This window comes from Ostrinia furnacalis, unplaced genomic scaffold (assembly GCF_004193835.3).
Source record: "Ostrinia furnacalis isolate ACB-3 unplaced genomic scaffold, ASM419383v2 OfSCF7119, whole genome shotgun sequence".
NCBI lineage: Eukaryota > Metazoa > Arthropoda > Insecta > Lepidoptera > Crambidae > Ostrinia > Ostrinia furnacalis.
The window spans coordinates 141,769-165,940 of NW_021137358.1; the positions used below are offsets into that span (position 1 = coordinate 141,769).

The window sequence follows — 24,172 nt, forward strand, 5'->3', positions numbered from 1 at the left end:
AAATGTTTAATAGCATTAATTTCACCTATGTACTGTATTGTATGTAAGTTTTAAATAAATAAACTATTGATGGTGCGGGCTTTAATTAAAGAAATTTTTGACAACAACCTCGTCATACTAACAGTTGGAACTCTCTGGAATTTGAACTGGCTCGGTTGTAGGTAGGTTTCTCTTCTTCGTGATCTAAAGCTTCAACCAATCCAACGTGTGCCTATCGCGTCGGCGATAGCGATTACTGTGCGTTAGTTTGGCTGAAGCTTAACAGGCGTTTCACATTTCAGGCTATGAACCCCTCAGCAGACTCCAACAAGGGGGTAACGCGTGAGGTCATGGATTCTATGAAAAAGGCGGGGACCGATGCGACCAAGGCCGTAACTGACGCGGGAGAAACCGTGGTCAACGCCGTCAAACCTGCGAAGAAGAGCGCGGCTGATAAAATGGCTGAAGGAGTCAAGAGCCTAGGGGAGTAGTATGTAGTTGTAGAAAGTAATATACGAACCATTGTCTTGTCCTAAAAAATTTGTTTATCTTTTAACTAAGAATTTCTTTTAATTTCATGTGTGTGAATTTCCTAAAAAATTCAAAGTGTACCATTTATGGTGTTTTTACTGTTATGTACTAAGGTTTCGTCAACTGTAGAAAGAAAATTTTGCAAGAATGTATTCTTGTTCTTGTATCATTGAAATTGTGTTACTAAAATCTAAGCAATGCTGTAAAAAACAATTAAGTACATCAACTTAACTTAGCTCTTTGTAATTGCGCATATTTATGTTAATATATTAAATAACCTTTGATAATAAATGAAAACATAAATAACCGTGCTTTATTACATTTAATATCATAATTATTCCAAAATGTGCTAAGAGAGGCATAACAAGCGCTCGAATACCTACTTTTACAATGTGAACTACTGTGAAAAGCTGTTTAAACATGGCGGAAATTATGCAATGCCACCTGAAGGGAAAGTTTTCATAATAATGTAGATAGAAAATTTTACTCGAAGAAAACATACCTTTTAAAGGAGATTGGCACATATTACGTTGTATTGAATCAACGAACCTTGACCTAACGGTTGTAGAAATAGAGCACTCATGAGTAGGAAACATGTCATAGTCACGATCTAGATAGGCCAGTGCGTAGTTTCACAAACTTTATGTGGAGGAAGGATGGAGGCTTTATTTTTGTTTAAGTAAGTGAAGTATGAAGTTAACATATTACAGGGGGATTCAAAGATTACTTACAACAACTCAATTATTTAATTCTTAAGGTTATCATCGCACATTTATCAAGCCGGAATGGGATCGTAAACGTATCGCCTTTCGCCGCGCGGTCAGCCAGGCGTCCACCCAACGTACTTAAGCACGTAACGTAAACGGATCATCAACTTAGCTACGGGTAGGCGCCAAATAGTCTAATGGCTGATTTTTCAATCGTTAGTTATCTTTTAACTGAAGAATAAACTCGTCATTTTGACATAATAATATTTTCCATACTGAAACCGTCAATATGCCAAACTTACTCTTCAGTTTAAAGTTATCCGGCTGACGAATGAAAAATCAGCCCTTAGTAGAATAAAATTCTATTCTGTCTGGGTGTTTAGTAAAAAGACGGAAAAAGAAAGATGATTCATATTATCTTCACGAGCGTTCTATCTCAAGTTCAGATCAATAACTGTTACGACGGTTCTCAGAATAAATTACAATGAATCAGTCTGGCCAGGGCTGGAAGACCGACCGACGATCTGGTAAAGGTCGCGGGAATATAACCTTGGGGGAGCCTTTGTCCAGCAGTAGACGTCATTTGGCTGAAACGAACGAACGAACAATCTGGCCGGGCGGGGCGACTCTACAGTATTCCTTATACATATTAATGTTCCAAATAAAATTTTCATCATTCAAAGATCTATTTTGTATTCGAGTTTTAGTGTTTTGACTTTTGCAGATATTGCTACTTCAATACCTACACCCAGTGCATTATAAAGATGTTTTGTTAATACTGGTTAGCGGTATAAATGTTAATGATCGTAGAAGACTTTCATTGGACAACGATCATTCTTTTAGTATTGCTTAAATGGTTAAACTGCCTCCCCCAATGACTTCCACATCGCACGGTTGGTAGCGCCTGCATCCAGCGCCTTCCTGCTACCTTTATCAGGTCGTCGGTCCACCTTGTGGGTGGACGTCCCACGCTACGTTCTCAGTATTATTATGATTATTTATATTTAAAATATTATTTAACACACAAAAAAGAAGCGGTATAAAAGTTATTATGTTATTATTTTATTGTTATTTTGTCCAGTGTTTGTCACCTCCGCCGGACGCCGTACGCAGATTACCCAATTTATTGAGATGGGGCGACCACACTTTGAGTCAAGGTGATCCTTTGAGGAGTAATGAGTCCTTAAATAGAGGTCACTTAAATATAAATTAAATAAACATAGAGTTTTCTTAAAGCAAGGGCTGTGCCTCTACAGACAGGCTTAGTTTCAGAATTCAGAATCAATGCATCAGATCTTTTCGTTAACCTAAGGCCCGGTTTTTGGAGCGAAGTGGAGAAGAAAGGAGATATGTGTCGGTCGGACTCATTTTTGACAGCGGCGGCGGCGCGATGTGGAGCGGAGCTGTGCGGAGCGGAGAACATATACATACACTCGACATCAAATAAATCGCACCTCCCACGACAAGCACTTTCAAACGTATGCATTCCCACTTCCCACCAATATTGGCACCATTTAAAAGCCTAGATCTAAACTTCATTTCATTAAAGGAAAGGTTTTTACCCCAAAAATGTGTCTTTAGAAGGATCCAGAGTCACTTCTTCAAAAAATAGGTAGTTACGCTTGAGCCAACTGTTATGGCTATAAAACAGTTAAGTTGGGATTAATTGCTATCCATCTGTTAAAGAGGACACGTGAGATCATTATTTGGTTTTATAACCATAAAAATTGGTCTAATTGATCCCAGAGGTGAGCCCAAAGTAAGGTCTTTTTTCAAGTCACATTTATGGTATATGTTAATCATTTATTAAGAAATTAAATGTGTTTTTCTTTAAGGATATTTATTGGGCTTTCAAATAACACCAGTATTGTTGGGGCACCATGATTGTCTCAGAAGAAAATCCTTAAGTTCGCGTCGCGGAAGGTGCGGTTTATTTGATGTTGAGTATATAATATACATACATACATTGATTTAAGTACGATACGAGTAAGTAAAACGGAATCAAAAATGGCATGCCAGAAAGTCGTAGAGGATTCTAGCATTTTAAAACCCATTTCACAAGGATTCTGAGGCCCTAACATAAACAACTGACTCAACGTTCCAATCATCGCACAATGTTAACTACATAATGTTTCCACAAGGAAAATTACCAAAATCTTGGATCCCCATTAGAGGGAGAGCAAATTACCTATACATCTCGTTGAATAAAAAATACTAGCCGATTCCCCGATTGGTGTCGCTTTTCGTGGTTAACGTGTTCAGCATGTCTTCCGTAGCTAATAAATACGACAGTGATGCCTAGATCCTAGATTTTTTTTTCATATTAGTTAATAGAAAAATAAAATAATTACTTTAAAGGTAATCTGCCCCAGAACATGACACTGGCTCTTCTCAACAATAGTTCATTATAGCATTTTGTTTTATTCATACTGCTTCCTTTAGATAAATAAATCAATCATTTGATGATTAAAATGTCTACCAAAAATGAACAAGTAAATAAATATTATAGGTACCTAAGCAAACAAATTCCACTGATAATATAATAATTCGACCTATGAATGACAAAACGATTAGGTAAAATACGTTCTGTATCACGTTGTTTATCCCGACAATTTGCTGACCCAATGTGACTTTGGCGTCGTATATCCCTCAATAAAACCGGAGTGTAAGTCGAGACATTTACTCAGTTTAGCACAAGTTGTGTACTGGACCACTCCTGCCCCTCGATCTACATTTGCGAAGAAGCAACACGACATTCAATCGACCTGATCTGACCATCTAAGTACAAGTACTAGCTAAGTCTTTCACCTGTACACCGCCGTAGAAGCAATGGATTTCAAGCTAACAGCTCTCTTATTTGTGGTAAGTATTATTTTTCGTTTCCTGACTCTCGGTTTCTTTGTTTGTGAATCATGGATAAGGTGTAATGGACTAGGAGCCAGTGAACACCAGACCATGTACCATAAAAGCTAACTTGGGAAATTATTAGATGATATTTCCTCATCAGCCAGATAGTTTTGATGGTTCCAACCCCTTGCCAGATAAGCGAGATGTTGGAAACCTTTAAGCTTTTATTAAATAGGTCTGGATTTCACTGGCTCTTGCTCTATAAGTTTAAAAAAGTCTTTGATCGTCTCGAAGATCTTATAAATTAGTATCTGGAACAGCGCTCTATTCATGTACATGATGATAAGTTTAGTATAATGAATAAGTGAACAAGAGCTTTGTGTGTTTTTTGGTGTTAACCTTCTTGTTCTCGACGATAATGGAATTTATTATCAACAGACAGCTCCTTCGATACATAGAAGTCCACCAGCTGTTAAGTGACCAATAGTACGGTTTCCGTGGCGCTCGGCTGGTGTACTTCTGGTCTATGTGACACATCGCTGGGCACAGGCGATCGAGAGTAGGGGGGAAGCATTGGCGTAGTTTGGACATGGCGAAGGTCTTCGATCGGGTTTGGCACAAAGCGCTTCTTTCGAAGCTCCCTTCCTATGGGCTTCCCTAAAGATTATGTGGATGGGTCACTAGTTTTTTGTAGACAGAAGTGTAAAGATCGTAGTCGACGGTAAATGCTCAAACTCTATGACTGTGAAAGATGGTGTCCCCCCAAGGCTGTGTGCTATCGCCTTCGCTCTTTCTTCTGCATATCAATGATATGTTGCAAATCAGCGACATTCATTGTTATACGGACGACAAAATGGTTGATGCTTCCTATACCGGCCGCGCAAATATCTCTCGGAAGAACGTCATTGAGAGTTACAAACTTGTGTCCGAAACTGATACCTCCTTGAAGGGAGTCTTAGACTAGGATCGACGTAATTTGGTCCAATTTAACCCAAAGACAAGTTTGCGCGTTCACCGCCAAAAAGATGCCATTTATCGTATCTCACTATTTTGAGAGCACTCCCTTAACTGCCTCAGCCAATTTCGGAATCCTTGGTGTTGACATATCGAGTGAGCTGAAATAAATAATTGATGGTGAGGGCTTAGAAAGTTGTTGATAACAACCTTGTCATACTAACAGTTGGAACTCTCTGGAATTCGAACTTGCACGGTTGTAAGTTCCTCTACTTCGTGACCTAACAGATGTAAAACATTTCAGGTTTTGATCGTAGCGGTCGCAGCTTACCCCTCAGAAGACAACATGAGGGTAAAACGTGACGCCGCAGATTCTGTGAAAAAGGCGGCGGACGATGCGGCTAAGGCCCTGAGTGACGCAGGAGAGTCTGCGGTCAACGCCGTCAAACCTACGGAGAAGAGCATGCTTGATAAAATGGCTGACGGAATCAAAGGACAGTAGTACGTACGAGTAGTTGTAGTAGAACGTATGAACCATTGTCCCAAAATTTACGAATTCACGACTCTTGAAGTTCTCCAAATTAGAATTTAGAATTTACCTCTCTCTGTTCTTGTTCATCTTTTAAGTTTGCTTATCTTTTTACTGAGAAGTTCCATACATTTCATGTGTGTGAATTTCCTGAAAACTTCAAAGATACAATATTGTTTTCTGTTACTAAGGATCGTCAAATGTAGAAAGAAAGAGCATTTTGGGCGAGAGTGTTCTTGTTCTTGTCTCATTGAAATGGTGTTGTTAAAATCTGAGCAGTGCTGTAAAAAACAATTACATCAGCTTATTGTAACTTAGCTATATGTAATATTGTGTATTTTTATATTATAACCTTTAAGACATTAAATGAAACCATAAATATAATATTATCTGTTTTTATTTACCTTTAATATCAAAATTATTACAAAATGTGCTAAGTGAGGCAAGTGCTCGAGTAGGTACCTACAACCATGTGAACAGTGAAATGCTATAGGCGTATAAGCACAGCCTAAGTATGAGGTTTATTGAATTGTATACAGAGTGGAATTTTTTAAAGCCACTTGAAGGGAAAGTAGGTAAGTACTCTAAATAAATACTGTACATAGAAAATTTTACTCAAACAAAACATTCCTTTATTTTTGAAAAGAAAGACAACTGCATTCAAAGATTTGCCAATACCAAGCCTTGATAATTTTGTGCTGACCATAAACTATTACTTCATTTCGACTAGTATGAAGAATGATTAATGTTAATCTATTAGTGAATTCATGTAGTTGATATTGTAGGTTGCCCCAGACGATAATTTGAGAACCAGTGAGCTGGTACGTGCGATCAGGGGTCTGTCGGTTACGTACGTACGTCTGAGGACATACCTACCTACGTAATAGCTGACTGGTTTTATTAGACTTAACCAACTGGAATGTATACCTATCTATACTCCAATTGATGCCCACAAAAATCATAACATAGGCTAGTTTCCTAAAAAAATTTTTTAGTCCGTCAATTTTAATATAAAAAAAATATTGGACACATATTATATTTTTAATTGTCAATCAAACAAATAATTACAAAGTTATAGTGCGTTGAAGTTCCGCGCGACGCACGTCATAAAGTGCTGCACTTTTACGCACTCACTGACATCACGGGCCTTTTCTTTAGAACTTTGGCACGCTTTATCTCTTTCGATTTCATTAGTTTTAAAAAGTGAAAAATACGTGTCGAGTAGTTTTTGATAAGCTAACTGACGGACTAAATAGAACTCTTGCTTTTTTACCCAGAAAACATCCCTATTGCAATGAATTCACCATTACTCTAATCATCATCATCATCATTTCAGCCATAGGACATCCACTGCTGAACATGGGCCTCCCCCAATGACTTCCACATCGCACGGTTGGTAGCGGCCTGCATCCAGCGCCTTCCTGCTACCTTTATCAGGTCGTCGGTCCACCTTGTGGGTGGTCGTGGTGGACGTGGTCTCCACTCCAGAACCTTGCTGCCCCATCGGCCGTCAGTCCTGCGTACTGTGTGCCCTGTCCATTGCCACTTCAGCTTGCTAATCCGTCGGGCAATGTCAGTGACTTTATCACTACGTTTTAATAATAAATACGAGTAACTACACCATTGATTCACATATTTCACCGCTTTCCCTTTTAGTTATTTTAAACAGCTAAGTATTCTCTAGAGGTTGTATTGTATCCGTACTCAATTCTCCTACTAAGCAAAATCTTAGAACATACATGGGAATGATTTAGATACACCTTGATGTAAGGAATCCAAATTTTTGCTTTGAACGTCAACTCAGTCCATTCTGTATATTTTTTATGCAGTATTATACCTGCCTTGTCTTGCATAAAAAAAAAGTAAAGGATCACTTGCCTCCCTAAGCCATCTGGTCAGAGCGTTTGAGGAGAAGGTAAGCCAAATTTTCTTAAGGTTAATAAACTTAAAAAGCAGTTCAGATAGATTACCAAGGCCAAAATAATTTGTTAACCGGATTTTTTTGTCTTTGAACTATGCATAATATGAGATGAATAAAAAGCTAAAAAAGAAGAACAGCCTTGCAAACAAGTGTGTCAATGACAGTATTTTTTTTTATTTTTTTTGTTTTAATATTCTCTATTTTTGGGTTAATTTATAACTTGATTTATTCACATCTCTACGTGAGTCAGACATAAATATTGATGTTTTTCTTTAACTTGATACCGTAACGTACCTATTCCTGAGCAAAACATTTTTTTAGACGAAGACACGGCTTGATGCTGAAGGTTGACTTTTTACATTTTTAATAACGAAAAATAAAACTTCACATACGACTATTTAAATGGAAGTTCTCAATGACGCAACCTGCTATTTATAAAAATATTTACCTATATTAATAAATAATCTTAATTACAGACCATTTTAGGGTTACGTACCAAATAGTCAAAGGGACCCTAAGCCATCGCGCTTCTTCCCAATGAGTCACACTACTCACACTGTTACTTGTCGGGAAAAAAATCCCATCAAGTCACACTGTTACACTCGCTAGGATATTTGTTAGATCAAAAGGTCACAGTAATTTGTATTTTCAGACAGTAAGCCAGAGATAAATAGATAAACAATTATTCTATTCTATTCTATTCAAAGCTTTACTTACAGAATGTGCATTTAATATGAATATGTAATCCCTTATTAATTTATTTGTAACAACAAACAGGCTGCGTGTTTTTGGTGAGTTTAGGAAGACTAGGAAGGTTTTGTGCAATAGTGCGGAACGTTTCGTATGCGACCTCAAGTCGCATTTGGTTAGTTCTTTAATTAATAACAATATAAATGGCAGCCAAAAACGAGTTTGTTGGATGATATTTCTGTAGATGATACTTCTCCGTGCGTTCAAATAATTTAAGCTAAGAACTAACGGAGCGGTTTCTGAACGCAAGAAAGAAAGAAAAACAAAGGAAATCTGAAATGCTTCATATATTTTTGAACCAACATACAAAGTAGCCGACCAATGATAGTACATGACTACCTTAACATTTTTTATATGACGTCATTCATTTCTCTAGGTCTAATATTATATGAGTCACTACACAAAGTTGAAATATAGCATTTCAGTCAAAACAAAAAGAGATTATTTGTAATTACAAAACATGTTCCAAACGTTACTTGTTATTGTATCGAGTTAGGTAGCATGTGGACCGCAAGAACTATCATTGCCACGAGGTACTGAACTACTGAAGGACGCGGGGAGGAGGTACGAAACGTTATAACGCGGCAAATGTATGAACAAGCGCGTAACTAAATTCTCGGGATATTATGCTTAAAATACACTGATCTGCAAAAGTAAGTAGACGGATTTTTGCCAGCCCATATTGCCACTTCAGCTTGCTAGCTGATGTGGCAATGGGCTGGGCAGAGCACATAGTACCTACGCAGAACTGACGGTCGATGGGGCAGCAAGGTTCTGGCACAGATATTATAATACTAGTGTTCTGGAGTGGAGGTCACGTACCAAAAAGCGCAGTGTAGTATGTCCAACCACAAGGTGAACCGACGACCTCATAAAGGTAGCAGGAAGGCGCTGGATGCAGGCCGCTATCAACAGGGATTATGGAAATCATTAAATCATTTTTTAATTTATTTTTTTTAATTAGGGGACGTCCCACGCTGCGTTTTACGGTACACAAGGTGGACCGACGACATTATAAAGGTAGTAGGAAGGCGCTGGACGCAGGCCGCTACGAATCGATCAACATGGAAGTCTTTGAGGGAGGCCTATGTTCAGCAGTGGACGACCTATGGCTGAAATGATGATGATGTAGAAGCTCAGTTGCGATCATAAGTAACCCATTTAGCAGAGAACGTGTTAGGTTTAAGAGCGTTTANCTATTCTGTTGCTTTGCCTTTTTGTGCTTTTTATGTGATCTGAATACAGTTTCGTATTTTAAGCTGAGCATTTTCTATTTACGTAGCTAACACTAATCGTTTTCATACAGACTTAAATAATAAAAATCACATTATTTGAATATGTAAGCGATAACTAAAACAGGTTGAATTCTACAAGCTATTTTATTTTAAAAACATACGTACTAAAAATATTGAGTATTGAACTTTTCATAACAGCATTTCGTGGTAACACTCATATTAAAGTACGATTCTGGATAATCAAAAGTTATGCCAATATTGCCAAAATTTGGTTAGCGGCAGGCATTGAATTTTACTGAGCATTACAGTAATTTCGCTCTTATTTACAATCCTCACCAATATAAATTGGCAATTTATCTTATAACATCACGTGGCTTAGTCCAACCGTTTCATTCTTTAAACCAAACCATTAACTTCAAGGGTTTTAGGTAAAGAAAAATGTTCTATGGTGTAAGTTTCACCAAACCACTTTTAAAAACAACAGAAAAATAAAAGAAAACGGCAGTACAATAAAACAATTGATTTGAATAAAGAACAGCGGAAAGTTTTCAACTGTTTAAACTTTCGTGGCCAAGGGTTTCGTCCTATTCTTTGAGTTCCACGAAACATCCAAGTTGTGATTGTGAAACTGAAAATACGACTTTTTGCTTACGTTGGGCTAATGAACAATGGTTTTGACTGAAAACGATAAGACTTCTTCTGAAAAGGGTCCATAAAACGACTGTATTTTTTAAAAGTTATTTTTAAATTTCTAAGAAAGGTCGGTGGAGATGGAGAGGTTTGATATCAATTTGGTTTGTAAAAAAATAAAACGAAATAAGTTAATTTATTTTGTTGACTTTAAGGTTGTTGTTGTGTTGTCTTTGTGGTCTGTTTTTGTCTATCCCAACGTATCAGCTCTTATCCTCATATGACGTACATTATGTTGAGATTTAGAAGCAACGCATTACTCACATCAAGTAAAGAAAATATCACTGGTTGCACCTCATTGTCAAAATCAGCATCAAAGGATGTATGTACATTACATGTGTATTCAATAACGGCTACACCACATTGACACGCTTGCCGGTTGCCTTACAATCGCTTTAACGCTGTTAAAAACCAAAAAGGTAATGCAATTTAAAAATCGGGTAATAACAGGTGTGATTTTTATAAACGAATGCAAATGAGCTCACACTGATAGCATTAGGGTTGTACTATACTCATGTATTATTTGTTATTACTGTAATGCATTCTCCCAAGGCCCAGTTTCTAAGGCGGAGCAGTGCGGAGACAAGAGGAGATGTGCGGTGAAGCTGGCTGACTATTTCCACCAAAGCGGAGCGGAGAAGAGCAGAGCGGTGCGGAGACCAGCTGTGCACGAAACCGGGCCTAATGCAGTAAGGCTTAATGGCACCGGAGAAGTTATAGAAGGTATGCCTCCTAAAGCACAAAGGGGAGAGAGTCCCTACATTATAACCTTTTGTTTCTTCCTCAGTCAGCAAATAACGTGAGTTGTCCACGCGAAAAAATTTGGGCCACAAATGGTTTAAGAACCTTCTGAAATTCGGCATTTGTTTGTTCGTTCTTTTTATATTGTTATTATTTTGGAAGTAAATAAATATAAACTAAGGAACCTGGAGACGGAATTCGTAACGAGATTCATTTTAAAAATCTGATCACTCAAACTCGTTAAAATTTCACGATTCGTCGTGCAATCTCATCAAATTCTCATAAAACAGTAAACACGATAATACAAATTACCTACTTTAACTTCAATTTTGGAAGCACAATCATTTTATTTTGTTTAAAGTAATACCGAGTAAATACATCCTCAGCACATAGTTAAATAAGGGTGCCTTTATAAAATTAATAACCTAAAGACTTAATTTAAAAAATCTAACTAAAGCAAATAAGTATTCTTCGGCAAATTCGACCGTAAGTTACACTGCCATCTTATATTTTTACTACAAACTCCTGTCATGAAGCGCTACATTGCTCTTTGCGCTCTCACATACGAGCATTCCATACACGGCGTTATGTAGCCCTAATTTGTTTCAGTTTCAGTCATAACCGGCCGGATATACCAGTTGAAAATGTGTTCCAGGGTGGTTTCACATAGTGTGAAAGTCTAGGTAAAAACTAAAAACGTAGGATAAATGATTCTAATAAGGTGATCCTCCTAAGGATCCTATGTATAAAGGGTTTCAGCCATTAAGTCATTAAGAATAATAAAAAATAGTTTTTTAAGGCAAGCTTGTTTTGTTATTATTTACATGTAAGTAATAAATTCAAGTCACTCGTTATGAGAAGATTATGCTAAATATGTAGAAGGTTGATATAAAGACAAACATGTCTAGAATGCTAAAACTGTCTATAACTTTTGAAAATAGACTTTTAGAGGTGACTGAGTTTTACATACCTCCTACTAACTCGCATTATTTGCGGTAAAGTTAGAATTTACTTTGGGACTTGTAAGTCTTAAATAGTCTTTATTAGATCAATAAATGAAAATGTACCGGTTTATACCGGTTCATTAATCCATCCACATCAAACGTAATACCGATAAAGTCAACTCTATTGCATCCCTTCAGCCACCTGATCTGGGTCCCTCAGGCCTCGTTAGCCGAGGCACCGGGCGGAACGGTCCCATTTTTGCAAATCTGGGACCAACATTTCCCTTTGTCCATCGTTATTGTAACAAATTCTATTAAACAACCTTTATTTCGCTTCATCAACTCCGTTTGGTTTGTCAAAGACAAATAGAATCTGTGGTATTATCATTTTCGTGACGTAACCGCTGGGAAGGTTTTCCTGGATTGGTAATTCAATAAACTATGAAATGGAAGATGATTTCACGTGGGAGTTGACCGCACCTCTCTCTCAACTTTGATTATATCATCAACATTATGCTCAAAAAGTATCCATTTTCCTTTGATTTATTTACATACCTTCTATGTTAAAGCGTTTTTTACAATAACGTCCGTATTCACAAACGATGCTTGCTTAAGTGAAGCAGCAAATTAAACGCACAGTGTTGAATAGAGCTCTGTAATTGGTTCATGTTTCAACCTGTGCGTCCACGCGCACTGTGAGACCTTAAGTAATGTTTGTGAAAGGGCGTAAGAATGGTTTCGCGATGGAAGTTAAAAGCAAGAGTGGTAAATATAAGTATTTTCATCTGCTTACCGTGGAAATAACATTTGTGTGATAATAAACGGTTTATGTCCTATCACATAAATTACCAAAACGTATAAAGAGCGGCGCCAGTGTTTCACATATCGATCTAGACTGCTTGTCATAATAAAATGTGATAGAGTTTTTGTCGCAAAGCTTAAGAGCGTTTACGCCGTTTGGCGCAAAAACAGTACTTTTTCAACTCGTTACAATCATTAACCAGTAATATTACAAATATGTTATAGGCATAAATAGTTAGGCAATTTCGTCGTCTAAATAGTTAATTGAGAAAATTTTGCGATTAATTTAGTATTTAAGAATTCTATCAAGATAAGTCCACACAGGTTTTGTAAATTTCCACTTTAGCGTCAGTTTACAAGCTGAAATTTGTATAAAAATACTGTAAAAACGATTTAACAAACATTTATATCCTATAGCATAGATCCTTGGGCAAATAGTTATCTGAGAAAATTTTTAGATTTAAGCATTTTACAATAAGAAATCACAAATTAAAATAACGTGAAATACCCAAAAATCAAAGTGATTTTTTCACCAATATTCTTCCGTTATTCAACACAAAAATAGCTTAATATAATAGAAGAATATGTTATCTCAAATATTTACTTTAAAATTTAAAATAATTCATTGGAATTTTTTTTCTATGAGTATTTCAAAAGTACTATAAAACGCCGCGCAAGAATCGTTCAAATTCAGTCCGCCTCGAGGCGTTCCAGNTTTTTGATGACATTTCTGCTGATTTCTAAAAAATTAGACTGTACGTTGATATTTGACACGTAGCCGGACTTTTATAGTGTATCCGCAAAATCTTGGTGGTAGATTTTACGATCACGTGGTGGTAGATTTTGCGACAACAAATTCTATTTCAGACGTAATGAGAAATAAAAGTAAGTTATTTTTAGCGATGAAACGAAAACGAATGATGAAAATTTGGAACAGCAAGAGCTAAAGTATGTATACTAATATTATAAAGAGGAATAATACTGATAATTTATTTGCCATAAATAGGTGGTAGGTTACAAAATAGTTAATAGGAATGCTCCGCCAGCAGGGTCCGACCCAGTTGTAGGGGGGAACACCTATTCCAGTCGGAAAATCTTTGCGGTACCTCGGGTTGTAGTTAGTTGGACAGTGGTCATGTGACGGCCACTTGAAGCTTCTCACCCCTAAGCTTTTGGCTACCGCCGGCGTACTAAGTCAGTTCATGCCTAATTTCGGAAGCCCGGCCGTACCGAGTGACCGAATACTTTTGCATCGTGCATTCTATGGCCCACGGAGTATCCTACTGCTGTAGTTCGTGGAAACCGCATAGTACCTATCCGCAGACCGTCTATTTCCGGTTGTGGACACTGACTATGTCTCACTGAGTATAAATGGGAAAAATAATCCCGATAGTCACCATTGGTGACGTTGTAACACATATTTATAATAACAATAATAATATTTGTATTGATCTGGCCTTACTTGACTTTGTGACATTTGGGATGTATTTGTAGCGTAAGAATTATAAAATAATTTGAGTTTATTAGTAAACATTCTCTCAGTTATTGTATGCGAAAACATACAATTGGTTTAAAGCTTTATATTCAGACAGTTAATAAGTTACTTAATACTGTTTGTTTTCCGAATGAAGTAAAGTAAAATGAATTTGACACGTAGCCGGACTTTTATAGTGTATCCGCAAAATCTTGGTGGTAGATTTTACGATCACGTGGTGGTAGATTTTGCGACAACAAATTCTATTTCAGACGTAATGAGAAATAAAAGTAAGTTATTTTTAGCGATGAAACGAAAACGAATGATGAAAATTTGGAACAGCAAGAGCTAAAGTATGTATACTAATATTATAAAGAGGAATAATACTGATAATTTATTTGCCATAAATAGGTGGTAGGTTACAAAATAGTTAATAGGAATGCTCCGCCAGCAGGGTCCGATCCAGTTGTAGGGGGGAACACCTATTCCAGTCGGAAAATCTTTGCGGTACCTCGGGTTGTAGTTAGTTGGACAGTGGTCATGTGACGGCCACTTGAAGCTTCTCACCCCTAAGCTTTTGGCTACCGCCGGCGTACTAAGTCAGTTCATGCCTAATTTCGGAAGCCCGGCCGTACCGAGTGACCGAATACTTTTGCATCGTGCATTCTATGGCCCACGGAGTATCCTACTGCTGTAGTTCGTGGAAACCGCATAGTACCTATCCGCAGACCGTCTATTTCCGGTTGTGGACACTGACTATGTCTCACTGAGTATAAATGGGAAAAATAATCCCGATAGTCACCATTGGTGACGTTGTAACACATATTTATAATAACAATAATAATATTTGTATTGATCTGGCCTTACTTGACTTTGTGACATTTGGGATGTATTTGTAGCGTAAGAATAATTTGAGTTTATTAGTAAACATTCTCTCAGTTATTGTATGCGAAAACATACAATTGGTTTAAAGCTTTATATTCAGACAGTTAATAAGTTACTTAATACTGTTTGTTTTCCGAATGAAGTAAAGTAAAATGAAATAAAAAAATAAATTATTTTTTCATTTGTCATCCGTGGTGAGAAAGCCTGTAGCTACAATTTAGAAAGTATGTGTTATATGTCGCCACTGGTGACAATCCATATTATTTATCCTATTTATCCTCAGTGGCGACAACCGAGAATAGACGCCAGTTGCGAGGTGACCAGAGGTCCACACCTGCCACCACAGAGGCAGTTCTGCCTGTATTAGAGGAGTGGGTGCGACACATAGGGCGATCCAGGTTCTAACGGGCCATGGGTGCTTTGGGCCATTCCTCCACAGTAGATATAGGCCGAGAGTCTTTAGATCAGTCTTTCCCAAAGTGGGCGATAACGCCCCCTTGTGGGCGCTGCAGGCTTAAAGGGGGGCGGTAAAAGGCCCAGAAAAAAAATCGGGACGTTGTGTAGAGGCTTGGGAGGCGTCATTTACTAGGAGAACTCTTAGACACCGACTGTTTGGGAACCGCTGCTTTAGACGGTTGTCAGTCACCACTGCAGTCTTGGCAGGAGAGTCACCGCAGACTGACACGCTCCAACAGTGCCCACCCTGAGCGAACGAGCGGCCCCCGGATCGTGTGTTGGAAATTACCTCTCCCTACCAATCGGCAAGAGGCGTGGGATCGATAGATAGATAAATTGTTTATTTGTAACACACACTTTTTTAATGATTTTAACACACACATTATGTATTGCGACCGAGCGCGACGACAGCTCCACGTACAGGTGGGCTATATGGGCAATATTGTCACCGCTGTCAAACAAGAAGTAAGTCTTGTAAGAAATCTTGTGTTATTTTACTATATTTGTCAATTTTGAACGATGGTAGTCAGTAAAATTAAGGCATAACATTAAACTTGCTGTTTTCAGTGAAAATTAGCCTACTGGTGATTAAAATGGGGTTTCGTGCCATCATCATTATCATTTCTTTCTTTGTTCTTATATCCACCACGGTCTTGGAAATCGATAAAATTCGCAGTCGCTTTTCTTCTTGGTGTTTACAATTCACAACAACACATCTTTCTTACTAGAACCGTATTTTATCTTAAAAACGATTATAAAATGTTTACTGCAATATGGATTTGACAGCTCAAGTCAGCGACTAAAATGACAATTTTAGCCGCAGCGAGCGCTGTGATCGCTTAGGCTACTCCCTCCACCCGGTTTGCACCCTTCCTATAGTTGCTATTTAATTAAACACAATTGTGATTTGTCGGCCGTTTGGTGTAGTGGTTCAGAACGGACTACTATGCCGAGAGGTCCCGGGTTCGATTCCCGGCCGGGCAGAAATTGAAATGATGAATTTTAATTTCTGTGACGGGTCTGGGTGTGACTATGTATAATATTTATGTATTTAAAAAAAAAGGTATATAAGTAGTATATCCGTTAAGCTAGCACCCATAACACAAGCATTAAGTTGCTTACTTTGGGGCTAGCTGGCGCTGTGTGAAATTGTCCAAAGATTTATTTATTTATTTATTTATTTACTGACTTAAGAGCGTTTACGCCGTTTGGCGCAAAAACAGTACTTTTTCAACTCGTTACAATCATTAACCAGTAATATTACAAATATGTTATAGGCATAAATAGTTAGGCAATTTCGTCGTCTAAATAGTTAATTGAGAAAATATTGCGATTAGTTTAGTATTTAAGAATTCTATCAAGATAAGTGCACACAGGTTTTGTAAATTTTCACTTTAGCGTCAGTTTACAAGCTGAAATTTTTATAAAAATACTGTGAAAACGATTTAACAAACATTTATATCTTATAGCATAGATCCTTGGGCAAATAGTTATCTGAGAAAAATTTTAGATTTGAGCATTTTACAATAAGAAATCACAAATTAAAAGAACGTGAAATACCCAAAAATCAAAGTGATTTTTTCACCATTATTCTTCCTTTATTCAACACAAAAATAGCTTAATATAATAGAAGAATATCTTATCTCAAATATTTACTTTGAAATTTAAAAAAAATCATTGTAATTTTTTTTCTATGAGTATTTCAAAAGTACTATAAAACGCCGCGCAAGAATCTTTCAAATTCAGTCCGCCTCGAGGCGTTCCAGAGTGAGGTCACGTCGCTCAGTGCTCTGCTGACATGTGTCACGCGTACGTTGATATTTGACATGTAGCTGGACTTTTATAGTGTATCTGCAAAATCTTGGTGGTAGATTTTGCGATCACGTGGTGGTAGATTTTGGGACAACAAATTCTATTTCAGACGTAATGAGAAATAAAAGTAAGTTATTTTTAGCGATGAAACGAATGACGAAAATTTGGGACAGCAAGAACTAAAGTATGTATACTAATATTATAAAGAGGATAATACTGATAATTTATTTTCCATAAATAGGTGGTTACAGAATAGTTAATAGGAATGCTCCGCCAGCAGGGTCCGACCCAGTTGTAGGGGGAACACCTATTCCAGTCGGAAAATCTTTGCGGTACCTCGGGTTGTAGTTAGTTGGACAGTGGTCATTTGACGGCCACTTGAAGCTTCTCACCCCTAAGCTTTTAGCTACCGCCGACGTACTAAGTCAGTTGATGCCTAATTTCGGAAGCCCAGCCGTACTGAGTCGCCGGATACTTTTGCGTCGTGCATTCTATGGCCCTATGGGGCCCGAGTATGACACAGAACTGTGTCGTCGCGGGAAATCCTACTGCTGTAGTTCGTGGAAACCGCATAGTTCCTATCCGCAGACCGTCTATTTCCGGTTGTGGACACTGACTATGTCTCACTGAGGATAAATGGGAAAAATAATCCCGATTGTCACGATTGGTGACGTTGTAACACATATTTAAAATAACAATAATAATATTTGTATTGATCTGGTCTTACTTGACTTTGTGACATTTGGGATGTATTTGTAGCATAAGAATTATAAAATAATTTGAGTTTATTAGTAAACATTCTCTCAGTTATTGTATGCGAAAACATATAATTGGTTTAAAGCTTTATATTCAGACAGTTAATAAGTTACTTAACACTGTTTGTTTTCCGAATGAAGTAAAGTAAAATGAAATAAAAAATAAAGTATTTTTTCATTTGTCATCCGTGGTGAGAAAGCCTGTAGCTACAACTGGGAAAGTATGTGTTATACGTCGCCACTGGTGACAATCCATATTATTTATCCCATTTATCCTCAGGGGCGACAACCGAGAATAGACGCCAGTTGCGAGGTGACCAGAGGTCCCAAGGGGAAATGCCTGCACCACCAGAGGTGAAAACCGAAAGGCAGAGGCTTGAGAATCTAGGCTCTAGAGTGCTGAAGGGTACGCGTGGCCGTCAGCCAAATTTTACGTCGCACCATAGAGGCAGTTCTACCTGTATTAGAGGAGTGAGTGCGACGGCATGATCGCCTCACACATAGGGCGACCCAGGTTCTACCGGGCCAATGGTGCTTCGGGCAATTCCTCCACCGTATAGGCCGAGAGCCTGTAGATGGTTGTCAGTTAACACTGCAGTCTTGGCACGTGAGTCACCGCAGCAGACTGACACGCTCCAACAGTGCCCAGCCTAAGCGAACGAGCGGCGGTTGGAAATGACCTCTCCCTACCAATCGGGAAGAGGCGTGAGATAGATAGATAAATTGTTTATTTGTTGTAATACACACTTTTTAATGCTTTTAACACACACACACACACATTATGTATAGTTGCTATTGAAATTCAAAATATCGAAATAAAGTTAGTTAGTCAAGAAACACACTAGGTGACACCACTGGTATTTTGTTACACAGGTTAGTAATAATTTCAACAATTGCAACATAACAAAAGTGACAAAACAACAGAAGATACAGATGACTAGCGTTTCAAATAGTTCCCTGCGTCACAGTGATGTGTGCCGCAGCGATGCAAAAAGCAAAGAGCTCAGTATAAACACTACCCTCAAAAGGGCAGAACACTGATTTTCAGCTTTTGCTAGAGAACGCATGAAGCGTACAGGTACGGAATGAACCCGCTCGCTTTCGGAAACAATATCTACATTAGTATAAAATATATTCTTATGAGACAAATAATCTTATGGTATAGTATGCTTACTTTCTGTGAAAGTGGAAAGGGGGAGCGAGAGGCCTCAGCCGACAGTCCGGTTATCCGCCGCCGACACCTTGGGCTCAAGAGGACAGCTTATGGCCTCCAACTGTCCCTTCCTAACAGGCCTCGGTCGCTAGACATGGAGGTGTCTGGTGGCGGCTAAGGACGAATGCTACAGGCAACAGCCAATGGCGATGTCCCGCGTTCCCTCATAATCACTCATATGGATCATGGCAGAAATAGTCAGGTTTTTAGTGGGTGTAGGGGCTACCCACCTTCTGGTAGGAAGAACACCACATAACTGCCCCCGCAGCTGGTGGGTATGAAATGTTATGCATTTTCCGGATAAAAAAAGAATATTTAACAGGAAAAGTTTCTTTTGAATACAACCAATTTGAAAAATCTCTCACCATTAAAATTCAAAAAATTTTCTGCTGAACATAGGCTGTATAAAATATTGTCAAAATAGTAAAAAACCTTTGATAATTTACTATTTGATAAAGAATTTACGTATTTATTAATTAGGACTAATGTATACCATGATTTATAATTATGGAGTCGGTGTTGGAAGATTTGAAGATTTTATAGTTTCCTTGAGCTGTCACTTGACAGCCTGGCACACTTTTACTATGGTGGATCAAAGTATTTTGGTTTGACTATAGAGCGTGAGAACACGCACACAGTCACAATTATTTTAGTGTGAATAAAAATAGCATCGAAATTACCTAAACTTGACATGCCACGCTAGACGTAAACGCTCTTAAATGCTTGTAACCAAAAAGATAATGTACATGCTATGACAGCTAAAACTGAAGATACATTTTTGTGGCATCAAAGGATGGGTCATTTGAATTTTGGAGACATAAATAAAATGCCTAGCTGTACTGAAGGTGTAAACTTATCATCGAAAATGACCAAATGCATCTGCATAACTTGTCTTGAGGGTAAGCAAACCAGGAAATCATTTCCTAGTGAAGGCTCCCGTGCAACTGACCTATTAGAACTTGTACATAGTGATGTATGCGGGCCAATGAAACATGCTTCAATTGGAGGTGCCAGGTATGTAGTCACATTCATCGATGATTTTTCCCGAAGGGTGCATGTCTACTTCATTAAACACAAATCAGAAGTTTTTGATAAATTCCTAGAATTTAANATTTACTGACATATAATTTTGAAATGACGGTTAGGCAAACAGGGAGTACAACAGACTGTGCAAAGCATGTCACGTCGACATTTTTTGTTATAAGCTACTGAAATTTAGGCGCGCTGTGCTGAGATCCCTTACAGCGGCAGCAAATAACTAGTCACAGTTAAGTAGTTGTTAGTTTTTAAATTTGCAATCGTCTGCATTGCATGCCGTGGCAGCCTCTAATTAAGACAATACTTAGTTCTAAGCACTGTGTTTGTCTTTTTGGTTGTCCTCCTAATAAATAAAACACACTAGACACCACTGGTGTTGGCGACAGATCTGGTAACACCGATGCTAGGCCATGGTCTATGGACTGTAGCCTAGCAACGGTGTTAGCCATCTTGTTTCTCGATATATCTTGTTTTTTGGATATAATTCTGTTGCTTTGCCTTTTGTGCTTTTTATGTGATCTGAATACAGTTTCGTATTTTCAGAAGATAAAGATGATTGATGAAATCTTTCACCATTACAATTCAATTTTTTCAGGTGAACATAAAGCTAAATATATTCAAAAAATACGTAGTAAAAAGCTTTGATAACTTTCTATTTATTTATTTAGAAAGGTACACCAACAGTACATGTATACTTACACTTTTAAAAATACATTATTGGATAATTAAATTACGGATTTATTTATTTATTAGGATTCATTTATACCATAACATGATTTATAATGTTGGAGTCGGTGTTGGAAGATTTTATAGTTATTTTCAGCTGTCACTCGACAGCCTGGCACACTTTTACGATGGTGGATCAAAGTAGTTGGGTTTGACTATAGAGCAAGAGAACACGCACACAGTCACAATCTTTTAAGTGTGAATAAAAATAGCATTGAAATTACCTAAACTTGACATGCCACGCTAGACGTAAACGCTCTTAAGCACACATTAGCAGCTGTAGAACGTTGTTCACACACATTCATTATTATAATTATCTCGTAAAAATAAAGTAAGACAGAAAAACTCGCACGACAGCTCATATTGTCAACTAAACGCTTGATTATAAACAAGTCTTGACAGAATTTGCCTGAAAGCCGACGACACGTGGTTTAAATTTCCAGTTAAACTAGACTTTGATCTGATACTAGGAAGTAAGGAATAGGTTCCGTGCTCTCTCACTGGAAGTTGAACTAGCATTCCAAAGCAAAATGAGACACGAACTTCATAATTGCACATTTCTGAGAAATACCCATTACTTATGATTATGACTTCAAATATAATTTACGTACGAGTATAAAATGACAAAATATGTTATACTTGATAAGCGTAGGTCTTGGGTGGTACATCATCATCATCATTTCAGCCATAGGACGTCCACTGCTGAACATAGGCCTCCCCTAACCCTTTTCACGTTGATCGATTGGTAGCAGCCTGCATCCAGCGCTTCCCTGCTACCTTTACGATGTCGTCAGTCCACCTTGTAGGTGGACAGTTGGGTGGTACAGTCAGCGTCAAATAGTTCGTGACACCCAAAATAGCCAAAAAGTTTGAAACACGTCATTGTTACATTTGGAATAAGGTTACGTTGTCAAGTTTTTGGGCACTTTGGGTGTTACGAACCATTTGATGGTGACTGTACGAGTACATACCTGCCTAGTAAATAAATACCTATTATCATTGAAGAGGGGGGGAAGCCGGGGCATGGTCTTGGTGGTAATTGCTGACGTAGTGAGGTCAGCATTGCCTACAAAATGCCAAGAAACCATCTGCTGTGTTAAGTAGTGAAACACCGATGTAGCAGAACCCCGGCCAGTCCGCGTCATCCACGTCCTCGTCGTCCACCCTGGGACCTGCTGCAGCCACGCTTTACCTAGACTTGCAGCTGAGCTGAGGATGCAGGGCGAAAGGCGAGTATTCTGCGCCTGAAAACAGAATCCCATCACTAGGGAGGATACCCGGAAAAAACCGAGCGAGTCCAGAAGCTCTGAGGTGGCAGCCCCACCACCGGACTAGGGTACAGCAGGTTAATCACCCACTTGCCCGAAAATACTCGATTAACGAAACGAACATCATTGAAGAGGCCAGGATCATAGTGTTCGGCAAAGAAATAAGCAAGCAGCGAATTTAAGCCCCTAGCTGTAAATAAAACCAAATACTGCGTCGCATCTCATATTTTGAGTCCGCCATGAAAAATTTACTGAAAAGTTCAGTATCTATGCCACGTACTGCACTCCATGCATGTGCTATAAATGAATAAAGATGCGTTCGTGGAACGGAACTATGAATAAATAATACTTAGTCGGAACCATAGCTTACGTTATTAGCCTAGACACAGAATAATAATGCCTGTATTCTGAAATGAGGGACAAAACATTATTAAAGTTTAATCATGTTCAACCAATCCATATCCATCCATACTAATATTAAAAATGCGAAAGTAACTCTGTGCGTCTTTTAAGCTTTCACGCCTCAACCACTGAACCGATTTTGATGAAATTTGGTATAGAGATAGTTTGAGTTATGGTTGGTATGGAAACAGGGAGTGTCTGTAAGAGAGAGAATTTAGATTTTAATTTAGAACTAATTTAAAATAATTATAATGTCCGCCTCTTGGTGTAGTAGGAAGTTAATGAAGGCTACTGACACGACAAGAAGGTGTAGTAGTTTGCGTACCGGACTACTTTACTAGAGGTCGCGGATTCGATCCCCACACAACACAAACATTTATTGTGTATGAACAATGAACAGAACTAATATCTTAATATTTTTTTAACGCGCTCGCTAGTGACGACATTTGATGTAAACTCACACTAAGCCTATTCTGGTTGTTTTCTATGTACGTATACCTACTGCGTTCGAAAAATGCTACCAATGACCGGTCACAAGAAATGAGTTTAAAAATACCCTTATCGATTTCACGATGGAAAATTCTTCACACTAATTTCTAGTCTAGTCCAGTGCGACTAGAAAACGAGGCTCGGTCATATATAGCTCTTCCCTTCAACCGGAAATTGCTAGAACGAGTTCGCAAACGCGCGGCTCAATTCCAATGGCTTGTTTCAATTTAAAAAGTGCCCGTGACATTTACTTAAGTTGGATATAAGAATATCGGCTTTATTATAGTCATTTTAGTGATCTAGGTTTTGGTCTATTATTGAATATTGATATGGAAATTTAAAAAATGTTGGTGATAAGAAGATAGCAAAGGTTTTAGATAAGATAGCAAAGAAGATAGGAAAGAAGGTTTTACTAAAGTAATTTTAGTGATCTAGTAATGGTCTTAAGTTTTTATTTTGTGTTATAATAACACAAAATAAATTTTCAGTGATAAAAATATTATGAGAGCGGATCCCGCACTTTCCTCGACCAAAAATTGGTGTGGCGCGTCTTCGTAGATGACTCTATCTAAAGTTATCTGTAGTTGTTAGTCTTTCTTGAGTCCTTATTTTGTGTCATTTTTTAGTAACAAAAAGCTATTCATTCAATGTAGATAGAATACCGAACATTAAGGGTAGCTATGATTTCCGAGAACTTTTCCATATCGACAATTATTTAGTCCGAATCTTACAAAACTGGTTTTTAAAACCTTACAAAACGTAATATTAAAAACTGTTAGACGCAACAGTTTTTAATATTTCTATATTATATATCTAATTTAGTCTCGATTCAATAATTATAATCGAGTAATAAAACATAACAGTATGATGTATGTGAACTAAATCCGTACTTACCGTGTCTACTAATATTATAAAATATGCGAAAGTAACTCTGTCTGTCTGTTACCTTTTCACGCTATAAGCCACTGAACCGATTTAGATGGGTACAGAGATAGTTTGAGACCCAGGGAAAAACGTGTTATAGG

The 24,172-nt window shown here is 37.9% G+C and overlaps 1 protein-coding gene across 1 annotated transcript; it reads left to right on the forward strand.

The window, feature by feature from the left end:
- Positions 1 to 3,874: 3,874 nt before the first annotated feature.
- Positions 3,875 to 5,818, forward strand: LOC114363413 (uncharacterized). The gene is made up of 2 exons (XM_028319121.1): positions 3,875 to 4,079; positions 5,323 to 5,818. The coding sequence occupies exons 1-2, from the start codon at positions 4,047 to 4,049 to the stop codon at positions 5,518 to 5,520; spliced, it is 231 nt and encodes a 76-aa protein (XP_028174922.1). The 5' UTR covers positions 3,875 to 4,046; the 3' UTR covers positions 5,521 to 5,818.
- The last annotated feature ends 18,354 nt before the right edge of the window (positions 5,819 to 24,172 follow it).